This window comes from Lactuca virosa, chromosome 8, assembly GCF_052849685.1.
Source record: "Lactuca virosa cultivar CGN04683 chromosome 8, Lactuca_virosa_CGN04683_v6, whole genome shotgun sequence".
NCBI lineage: Eukaryota > Viridiplantae > Streptophyta > Magnoliopsida > Asterales > Asteraceae > Lactuca > Lactuca virosa.
In genome coordinates, this window is record NC_136433.1 from 87,572,842 (window position 1) to 87,584,424 (window position 11,583).

General features: G+C 33.0%; 2 protein-coding genes across 2 annotated transcripts; one reads left to right on the top strand and one right to left on the bottom strand.

The window, feature by feature from the left end:
* The first annotated feature begins 5,645 nt into the window (after positions 1–5,645).
* On the top strand, positions 5,646–7,067 carry LOC145130594 (uncharacterized). Its single transcript, XM_079065368.1, has 3 exons — positions 5,646–6,096; positions 6,454–6,502; positions 6,614–7,067. The coding sequence occupies exons 1-3, from the start codon at positions 5,646–5,648 to the stop codon at positions 7,065–7,067; spliced, it is 954 nt and encodes a 317-aa protein (XP_078921494.1).
* Positions 7,068–9,440: 2,373 nt separating this feature from the next.
* LOC145130595 (uncharacterized) lies at positions 9,441–10,970 on the bottom strand. Its single transcript, XM_079065369.1, has 2 exons — positions 10,966–10,970; positions 9,441–10,161 (listed from the first exon to the last, which is right to left on the bottom strand). The coding sequence occupies exons 1-2, from the start codon at positions 10,968–10,970 to the stop codon at positions 9,441–9,443; spliced, it is 726 nt and encodes a 241-aa protein (XP_078921495.1).
* Between the last annotated feature and the right edge of the window lie 613 nt (positions 10,971–11,583).

An 11,583-nucleotide genomic window follows, 5' to 3' on the forward strand; every position in this document is an offset into this window, starting at 1 on the left:
AACCTGCATCAACCTATCTCAATATCCACGCTGAAAGTCAATCACAGAATACTAATATTTTGAATATGTCAGGATTTAAATCCTAGACCTTTATGTTGAATATTACTCATGTGTGAAAAAAAAACAATTCAAAAATCAAATAATGTTGTTCAATTTCATTTAATTGTCGCGTTTTAGTTAATGCAAAATTGAATTATTATTGAATCTAGTCCACAATATTCCTAGACCTTTATGTTGAATATTACTCATGTGTGAAAAAAAAAACAATTCAAAAATCAAATAATGTTGTTCAATTTCATTTAATTGTCGCGTTTTAGTTAATGCAAAATTGAATTATTATTGAATCTAGTCCACAATATTCCTGCAAAATTGATTCTTTCATCGGTACTTTTAATTAGTTTCATTTAATTGTAGACCATGTCCAAAATAACAAAGGAAAGAATTTAATGTTTGATGTGCTCATAAATTCGCCGGTACTATTGATTAGCTCCATTATGGGATTGGGCCTAGAGTCATATTTACGTTAGGTGTAGTTTTATTGCGATGGCAAAATGGTTGCCTAGGGAGCCCACTTAATACGACCCGTGATATATATATATATATATATATATATATATATATATATATATATATATATATATATATATATATATATATATATATATATATATATATAGGGTTAGGTTATATTGTTTCTAGTAACCGTGCCAGAATGCACAGATCTGGACCACCGGATGAATAGAATCAACAATCATGATCTGAGGGTCTATGATATTACAATAGGGTAACATGTATCCTATAATCACACAAATTTCACCAAAAGGGTATTTTGGTCAATTAACCTATTTTAAAAAAGGAAATTTTCGGATTTTAAGGGATCATTAATTCCCTTATTTTTAAAAAATCTGAATTTTTTAAATTAGTTCTAATTCAAATTTTAATATTACTTTTAATAATAACCGATTTTATTCTGTCAGAATGACAAAAGGGTCAACAATAAACTAGTAAACATATTTGCGGTTTTATTCTTGCAGAATATTGTTTCATTCAATATACTTTTTATATTAAACATGCTTAAAAAATTATACAACATATTATCAAGAATAACATTTTCTAAAGAATACAGATTTTATTCTTTAAGAATCACTATTTACATTCATCAGTAAAGAAAAAGACTATAAACAATTATTACAATCATTCTAAAAAAATTATGACTAATAATGGTTTAACGATTACATTTATTCTTAAAGATTAAAACTAAAAATGGTTAAAATATGAAAAAAAAACATCAAAATCTAACAAAAACACTATTGTATTCCGAAAGAATATTATTGTTAAGAAACAATTTATAAATTCTGACAGAATAAATTCTGTTAGAATACAAATATCGTTCTCCATGTTTTCTTCAATTTCCACATTAATGGCAACATCTTCAAAACCTAAATTCACAAGGAAGACATAATCAACTTTCAAAATATTAAAATTTTTAGTGCATTAAATAGAATAAAACAATTAATCCATATTTCATTCCAACAGAATTGAAATTCGTGATTCAAAATTAAAATCAAAAAGCAATTGGATGAAAAGTTCATAGATGAGGGTTCATTTTAATTAATAAAGTTTGCAAAGTAAATGAGTTACACAGGAGGGTATACCTCCTGTGTTCGGTTTCTAAGAGAATAAAAACTATAAAAAATATCCATATTCCATTCCAACAGAAATGGAATTCGTGATTCCATTCCGATAGAATTGGAATTCAAGATTCAATTACCGTATGCATTCTATTGGAAAAATATCAAAGTAAAAAATGCATAAATCAGTAGAACAATGGAGATGATATGCAGAATCGATAAACATTCGATAAAAATTCAATCACTAACCATGAATACAATTTGAGGCCATGACATGTTGAGCGATCAGTATGGTAATATTTCTCTTTGGCATTTCATCAAACACTTTTAGGGCAACCGTTAATTTGGTCCTAACAAAACCATCCAATTGCACTAAAATCGAAGCACACTGATCAAATCTCAGATAATAGAATATTGTAATCAATAAAGAAAATAAGATACCTGATTGAGTTTTAAATTAACTTTTATTCTGTTTCAACATGTGTTTCCTTTTGATTGACAGTCAATGAATCACCAAAGAAGCAACATCCAGTTTCCTTATTTCTTCTTCTGAGTATCATGTTCCAGTCAAGAACACGATGTTGTTCTTGACAAATCAATCAAGAAAATGGGGCATCAAACCTTCATTGCTTCTCCTTCATTTTCCCTGTCAAAACACCAAAGCTCAAACACCCATGGATTTCTTTCAAAACTCAAACCCATATCCCCTTCATTATATCGATTTTCCAGGAAAACCCAAACACCCCAATGATTTCTATTAAACACCAAATAAAAAAGAGAATTTTTTTACCTGATTGATGATCGACGACCAGTAAACCAGCCAAACACCCCTTGATCGACGAATGATAACACCACCTGCGGCCAGTCAAAGACCGGAGACCCTTCCCTTACTTCCCGTCGATCCTCGCTGCCAAACCACCCTCATCGGAGATGCTATTTGTCACCACCCACGTTAATGGCTGCAAATCCTTCCTCCCTCGTTCTTTCTGTAAATCAACAACAACCAAACACCCATAGAATCATCGACCACCACCAAGTTCTCTCATCCCCCACTCGTTTTCCTGTCGGGTTTAAGGGGAAAGATGTTCTGGAAGATGAATGCTGATTAAAATGGTTTAGATCGATGACAGCAGACGAAAATGATGCAGGAAACGAAGGTGAAGGACTAGGTCAAATATATTTACTTTATTTCCATAATTGTAGGATTTCAATTAAATGATTTCCTTAATTAAAAGTACAAAAGGTCCAAAATACCCTTTAATGATTTATTTAATTATTTATTATTTCTTGAATTCTCATTGGTGCATTTAGGCACACAATATTTGTTGGAAACATTTGAACCTATCTCTCTCTCTCTGTCTCTCTCTATCTCTCTCTCTCTCTCTCTATATATATATATATATATATATATATATATATATATATATATATATATATATAGGTAGGTAGGTTCAAATGTTTGTCACATCTATTGGTGCATTTTAGTACACAATAAATGTAAGAAACAAAATAACTTAGCCCTATATATATATATATATATATATATATATATATATATATATATATATATATATATATATATATATATATATATATATATATAGAGAGAGAGAGAGAGAGAGAGAGAGGTAAGTTCAATTGATAAAATAAAAAAAAGGTTGAGAATTGGGGAATCATTCTCACTCAATCATTTATTTTTGCGGCAAAAGTCCCCAACGTACCGGGGGAAATAGGAAATGAATACATATGTGTTTCCAACAAAACATGTTTCCTAAAACTATGCTAATAATTACCTTAATATATACAAAAACATAAGTTTTTTTTTCGTTTTTTTAATTTTTAAGGAGCTATTTTTATCGAAAAATGATTTTAAATACATCAAAGTTCATAATTTTTTATTCTCTATAAAAAGACATCCATATTGATATAATTTTAAGATAAAATAAAAATTTTATTTTATTTTATAGTTTCAGCTCTATTTATTCATAACTGAATAAAAACGCCTCAGATTTTTACTACAGTACATTCGTTTTTCACTTATGAATAAAAAGTATGATTAATTTTTTTTAGAGTTTAAATATCATTCATATATAAATATAACATATATAAATTTTTTACAATTTACATCAGCTCTCGTCACATGTTATAATCAGATATGAATAAAATGTGTATTAGTCTTCCTAACAAGTTATATTCATATAAGAAAAACACATTTATCATAATTTTGTTACGGTTCATTTGTTATTCATATATGAATAAGTAGTTCAAAATTTTAAAATATATACATCGTCTTTTATTAACATAATACTTATTCATATTCGAATAGCAAATGAATTATAAAAAAATCTAATAAATTTTTTATTTATATATGAATGTACCATATGACGACCATTAATACACGTTTTATTCATATAAAAATAGAACGTGTGACGAAAGATGATGTAAAAAAATATATTTTAAGTAAAAAAGTTTTATTACGTGTTATATTTATATATAAATGATACTTAAACTGTAAAAAAATTAGGCATACGTTTTATTCATAAATGAATAACGAATGTGCTATTCACTTATGAATAACGAAAGCTGAAACTCTAAAAAAAATAAATTTTTATTTTATCTTAAAACTATATCAATATGAATGTCTATTTATAGAGAATAAAAAATTATGAATTTTGATATATTTAAAATAATTTTTTTTATAAAAATAGCTTTCTAAAAATCAAAAATACAAAAAAAAATATGTTTTTGTGTATATATTAAAGTAATGATTAACTTAGTTTAAGGAACATGTTTGGTTGGAAAACACATGTGTATCCATTATCTATTTCCATCGGTACCCTAAGTGTTTTGCGGCAAAATAAATGTGTGGCTGAGAATGATTCCCTCATTCTCAACTGAACCCTCATCTCTCTCTCTCTCTCTCTCTCTCTCTATATATATATATATATATATATATATATATATATATATATATATATATATATATATATATATATATATATATATATATATGATCAAGTAGGAACTCAAAAAATGATAGGAACCGCGAGAACAATTTTTTGCCTTAAGATTGAAAAAATAAATGGCTAGGATTTAATTTTATTTATCGTCAACATCTCGCGAGATTATATGACATTTTCGTAATTAATTACGAGATTTTGATAATTTTCGGGGAAGGTTAATTGTTTGGAGGGTACAAGTGACAAAAGCAAAAATATTAAAAGAAAAAAGAAAATGAAAACCTCTGAAGGAGCTAACACGTGCCCCCACCCCAGCATGACAAGTGTCCAACCATTATTGGCTGGTGATTGTTTTTCCACCCGCTTACTTTTTCGGTCATAACTTATTTTTTTTCTTTGGAAAAAAATCTAAAAAAACCAAAGTCAGCTGTTTAGAGCTACGGTAACGATAAGGCACCGGGCCCCAATGGATTCTCTTTCAAATTCATCAAAACATATTGGAAGTTCTTTGAAGTGGATTTCAAGAAAATTTTCGAGTATTTTTTTGTCACGGGCTATATCAGCAAATGTTGTAACTCATCATTTATCTCTCTCATCTCGAAGTGTAAGGATCCTTTTCCCCTATTAGACTATCATCCCATAAATCTAATTGGATGTGTGTATAAGGTCATTTCAAAGGTGTTAGCAAATCACCTCAAAACAATAAATAGATCGGTGGTGTACGATGTTCAGTCTGCTTACATAGCAAGAATGAATATTTTGTATGGTCTACTTATATAATAAATGAATTTCTTGCATGGTTGAAAAAATCAGAGAGGGTGACAATGCTCTTCAAGGTGGATTTCGCAAAGCATTTGAATCACTAAGTTGGAGTTTTTTGGATTCAATACTAGAACAAATGGGTTTTCCTAATTAATGGAGAGCTCGTATAAGTACTTGTCTTTCTTCATCAAGAACATCCATTCTTGTAAATGGTGCACCAACAAAATAATTTAATGTGAGTAAATGGGTAAGGCAAGGAAAATCGTTGTCTCCTTTCTTGTTTATAACTGCCATGGAAGCTCTTAACGCGGTGTTGAGAAATGCTTGTGATTTGGAAATTTTTCATAGGATACAAACGCCCAATAACAGTCCTATCTTGTCACATTTCATTTATGCAGATGATGCTTTATTCGTGGAAGAATGGAGTAGTTCTAACTCCAACAACCTTCCACATATTCTTAGGTGGTTTCACTTAGCTTTCGGGCTTAAAGTAAACTTTTCAAACAGCAAGGTAGCTGGTATAGGGGTGAACTTAGAAAGTATAGAATCCATGGAGAAAGTTCTTAAATGTCAAGCGATATCTTTTCCTTTCACTTATTTGGGTTTACCGGTAGGTGCACATATGTCTCTTAGCAAGAATTGGAAACCGGTGTTGGATAAATTCCAATCTCGTTTATCATCTTGGAAATCCAAGGCTTTGTCTTTTGGTGAAAGGATCACCCTTTTTAAGGCGATTCTTGGAAGTCTACCCATATACTATTTTTCACTTTTTAAAGCTCCAAAAGCGATGATAGATTCCTTGGAAAACATTAGGAGGAAGTTTCTTTGGGGTGGTTTCGAATCTTCCTAAAAAATATGTTGGATTGCATGGGACAAAGTGTTTGAGCCTAAGGAATTAGGGGGTTTGAGAGTTGGGATTTTAAGGGTTGCTAACTTAGCGCTAATTGCAAAGTGGCTATGGAAATTAAATGATAACAGTTCGAATTTATGGGCAAAAATAGGAATTCATCGTGGTGTAAGATATTAGAAACTTTTTCCAGTTAAATTAGAACTACATGGAACATGGAAACAAATTATTAGCATTACTAATGATTTTCTAGGTTTCAACATTGGTATAGCGGGGATGTTTAAGAGATCAGTGGATAAAAGGTGAAAGTATTTCCTTTGGCATGATATTTAGGCTTCTGATGTGCCTTTCTTGGAAAAATTCCCTCTATTATACAAATTGGGAATATTTAAATTGTGTTGTCTTGTTGATAGATACATGTTTTTTGGTGACAATGTGTTGTGGAACTTGAAATGGAAGAGATCACCTAGTTCGGTTCAAGAGCTAGCAGAATTACAGAGCTGCTATGAAGAAATAAAGAAGGTTAAGTTTATAGATTGTGCTGATAGGTGGCCATGGTTGGGGGATAGATCTGGAAGCTTCGAAGTCAATTCAACTCATAGATTGATTGAAAATAACATGTTCAATAGTGATTCTTATCTTCACTTTTGGAATAATTGGTCTCCCTTAAAAATTAACTTCTTTAGGTGGAGAGTTGTTTTGAACAAGATACCAACGAGAGTTGCTTTGGAAAATCGGGGCCTAGATATAAATTCTACTTTGTGGGTATCATGTGGTTCTTTGGAGGAAACAAATGATCATCATTTAATTCTATGTGAGTTTGCAAAAGAAGTTTGGGCAAGTATTTTTTTAGTTGGTGTAATTTGAAGTATTTCCAAATTTCAAAGGCTGAGGAGGTACTTAGTATCATGTTTAGTAAATTTCATACTTCTATAACCAAGAAGTTGGTTACACAATTTTTTTAGTTACCATCTGGTTGCCTTGGAAATCTAGAAATATGCAGTTATTCAACGGTAAAGTTGTTTCTGCAGCTTGGGTGATAAATGAAATAAAAGTGATCGCTCTCTTATGGATTAAAAACATGGGCAGGTTGTTGTTGGTGATGACCGCAACTTGTATGTTTCCCCTTTTTCTTGCTAATCTTGGGGAGAGGGGGGAGGGGGGGGGGGGTCAAAATACCTTGTTGGTGTCTCTTGGTGACATACTTTCTTACAACATGGTTGTGATGTGTGAGTTTGGCATGTGTTTTATTTTTTTTCTTTGGGTAGTTCAATATAGATTATATTATTTAATCTGGCTGTGAGATTAAGTATTCTTTTTCGAAAGGGTTTCGTTTGTTGGTTAATGTTTTCAAGGTTTTTGGCATGTTTCTTTTTTTTTTGTGGGTGCCTGCTTTTCTTTGCAAGCTTGTTCTAGTTTGGATAGAATTTGAGATTATTGTTGGCTCCTTTCTGGTTGTATTTGCCTTTTGCCTTTGGTTTCTACTTATGTGCTTGGTTTCTGTACATTGGAAGTCTTAATGCATTTGGTGAGTTGCTCTTGGTATTTGCCTTTTGCCTTTGGTTTCTACTCACGTGCTTGGTTTCTGCACATTGGAAGTCTTAATGCATTTGGTGAGTTGCTCTTGGTTTCTGCATATAGAAGTCTTAATGCATTTGGGGGAGTTGCTCTTGGTATATCTTCTATGGAAGGCAATGACTGGTGGTTTTGTGGTGGTGTTATGTTTTTCTGGGATTAAGTTTTTTGCTTTTGGTCTCTGTGTGATTTGAGCTTGTGTGATTTGAATTGGTACGTTATCAAGTAGATGGAGTGTGTTGGTTTTCATTGAGTAGTCTCTTAGTTCATTGACTTAGGTGGTGGTTCAAGTATAGACACACAAATCTTTGTTGTGGTGTTAATTTTTAGCTTGTTGGGTTTTTGCTTATATTTTTTATGTATAACTCACGTTTTGTATCCATCTTTTTTTTTTTAAATTTTATGTTATTTTTATTTGCCATTAAAAAAAACAAAACCAAACTCCTCCAACGATTTTTGATGAAATTGAAAGAGAAACTGTCCGATCCTTGCGCTCATTTGTTTCAACAACTCCGTACAAACCAACATTATTTCCATAGATGAGAACGTTGCAATAAGAAATGGAGTGTCATCATTTGACAAAGTCCTGAGATCACAATGATCACAACAGGTAAGCTTCGGTCTATAGGGATAATCATCTGGAAATTTATTCTAAAAAAAGGAAAATACCTTCTCGTTAATGAGATTTAGGTCCATGATAAAAGCACAATTGATCGAAAGGCCATAAAGATGAATTATTGTTGATTATATCGTGGAAAAAGGATAACATTTTCATCCCCGCCAATTGCCCATTTAATTATCGATGTTTAGCTTTACGTTAGAATATCTAGCTACTTCAATGGCAACAAAAGTTTTCCTCCGATCACTCCTGTTCCGTTTGGGGAGCGGGGGTTTCACAGCAGGGCATGCCGCTTTGAAAGCCGCCGCGTGCAAAGTGGCATACATAGAAAATGAACATGTGTTTATAACTTTTGCCTTTGATACCTCTGGTTTTCTCGTACCAAAGGCGGTGAAGCTCCTCAACAGAGTCCAACATGTCATGCATTCTAATGTTATATCTCCTAGATCCACAAATGTTATTTTCAAAAGAATTAGTTTTGCCATCCAGAAAGGGCTAGCCGTGCAGCTTGTTGCCCGTGTAGAAAAAATAAACTAGTTTTTTTGTGGTAAAAAGAAAAACGAAGCAGAAGAATATAGGGGAAGAAAAACTTTGAATTACTTGCTAAGAAAGCTAAAATATAATTACTGAAAATTGCATTAAAACATATGACGTTGGACACCTAATTTATACTAAAAGAATTACAATCCTAATATGATACTAAAAGAAGAAATAGATAAAGACTCAAATAAGGAAAAGTAAAGTTTCCTAAATTGTCCTTCATTCAAAACATGCTTATGAATTTGTTCGGATCAAATCCGATTAACCCAACAATCACCCCTTAATCGGATTGGTCATACCACTCGTTCAAAACACTGTCGGTTCCTCTTCGATTAGACCCGATTCTTCCTTTTCCCATTTAGGACACTCGTTTTCATAGTGACCAAGCTCACCACATTTGTAACATCTAACGTGACTTTTACCCCGGACACGTTCATTACCATCTCGACTTCTCCCGGACCCCGACCTCTTCCCCGGCCACGTCCAAAGTCAACCCGATTTGGACGTCAATTGCCACAATGCTTACAAACATGTGATTTTTCCTCACTAGACAACAACAACCCACCTTGAGTGTCCTCCACTTTCTCGGTTCCTCTTATACGCTCCTCGTATGCTATCAATCTACCAACCGCTTCATCGAATAACATCGAATCCAACTCGAAACATTGCTCTATTGAAGCCACGATTTGAAGAAACGACTTAGGCATCAAATCAAGTAACCTTTTCACCAAATCAACTTCTTCAAGCTGGTAACCAAGACTCCTTACTTTTGACGCTAAACCGGATAATTTTGTCACAAAATCATCGACCGTTTCACCATCCCTCATGCGTAAACTTTCAATCTCCCTTTTTAAAGTTGCAAGTCGAGCTGTTCTCACCCGATCCACTCCCAAATACCGTGTTTTTAGCCCATCCCACACTTGCTTTGGGTCGGTGTAACTCGCCATTTGCAACACCATGTCTTCGGGTATTGCTTGAAACAAAAAGGCAAGAGCTTGTTTTGACTTCTTTTGATCTGATGCTTCACCTAACGGCTTTGGTTCGACCGTCTCCCATATGCCGTATGCATCTATAATCGACTTAACTTTGACCGCCCACACCGGATAATTCGTTGGAGTCAAAACTGGAACTTGATACGTCATCGAACCTCCTTCTTTAACCAACAACATCTTTTTCTCCTTAACCCCGACTTCTTTAATCAAGCTTGTTCTGAGATCACTCTTCCACCTATAAAAAACCGTTATTTCAAACCTATGTAATAATATAGGTCAAAGTGTAGTTCTTTTTAAAATAATAAAGAGAAATTTTAGCATACTGTGTACATTTACATAATCGACCCTCAAAAATGAAGTATTAAACAATCTCGATTGGGATGAACGAAGTGGTAGAGATTGTAACAAGGTTTCCAAAAATGTAAAGAACACTAAAATCCGACTTATAACGAAGCAGTTATGACCAATCGAAGATCCGCGACAAAACCGGCAAAACACTGTTCAGTGTAAAAAGTGAGTTTTCAATAAAAGGCTTTTTAGTAGTACAATGGTAAAAAGACAGACAAAAACGGACGTCGGATGAATAAGTTATGAATTTTTAACGGATTTTCCTGTCCCGGTCTGTTAAAAATAATAATATTAAAAATAAATCAAAACTAGCCGACGAAGTCTAAACGAAAGTCGGAGAGTATAATTTTACCTACGCGTGCATATAAAGAACGTCGAAAACGGAGCTTGTATGCGAAAGTTATGAATTTCGCAAGTTTTGGGCACGAAAATCGAAAAATATTGAAAACCAGGAAAAATCGCATGATGCATGTTCGACCATGTCGCCTCGCATGCGAGATTGCCACGTGTCGCCCCGTGTCCTCTTCTGATTCGACCGAATGCTCGACCCACTCATGTTCCGACGCGCCTCGCCAGCTGTCCGAAGCGAAGCCTCCCCCTCGCCACCTGTCCGAGACACGCGTCTCCTTCCCATTCCTTCGGATCCGAGGCTTCGACCTATATATATAGTGCGATACCCTCCGGTTTTAACCCCATTTTTACACCATTTTCCATCCTCTTTCACCTCTTTCACTCCCACAAACTTACTTACAACCCCCAAAGCCCCGATATCATATCTAAAACCCTAAGCAAGCCTCGAAGCCCCGAGATTCCCAAGAAAAACAACCTTCTCCAGTCAAAACTCTGTCCAAGTAAAGCCAGTTTTTCTTCAAATAAACTCCTTTCCAGAAAACGAAACGCTATCCAAATCACCACCTATCAAGTGAGTTCATACCCCCGTATTTTCATAGTTTTTACTGTTTTAAGGGGGGGAATACAAGTCTAACACAAGAATTTTGTGTTACAAACAAATGATTTCAAATTGTGATAAAATGACATTAAGTCATTAAAAATACTTCAAAATATTAAACTCTTTTATAAACTTATATTTTTCCCCAAAAATCATATATATATATATATATATATATATATATATATATATATATATATATATATATATTTATTTATTTATTTGTATAAATAAGATTTAAAAGGCTTAGGACTGATAACTCATTATGGGTCTTTTTCCTTGTTTGGATGTGGGCTTATAGTATCGGTTATTTGTCCGAATGTCGTTTACATTTTACTTATATATAATTGTATATGTATA

Excerpts from the sequence above, each read along its gene's own strand:
- LOC145130594 (XM_079065368.1), top strand. The coding sequence starts at position 5,646 with ATGGAAGCTCTTAACGCGGTGTTGAGAAATGCTTGTGATTTGGAAATT. Across the intron at positions 6,097-6,453 it reads TTTTAAGGCGATTCTTGGAA|GTTTCAACATTGGTATAGCG; the intron begins GTCTACCCATAT and ends ATGATTTTCTAG. Across the intron at positions 6,503-6,613 it reads AAGAGATCAGTGGATAAAAG|ATACATGTTTTTTGGTGACA; the intron begins GTGAAAGTATTT and ends TCTTGTTGATAG.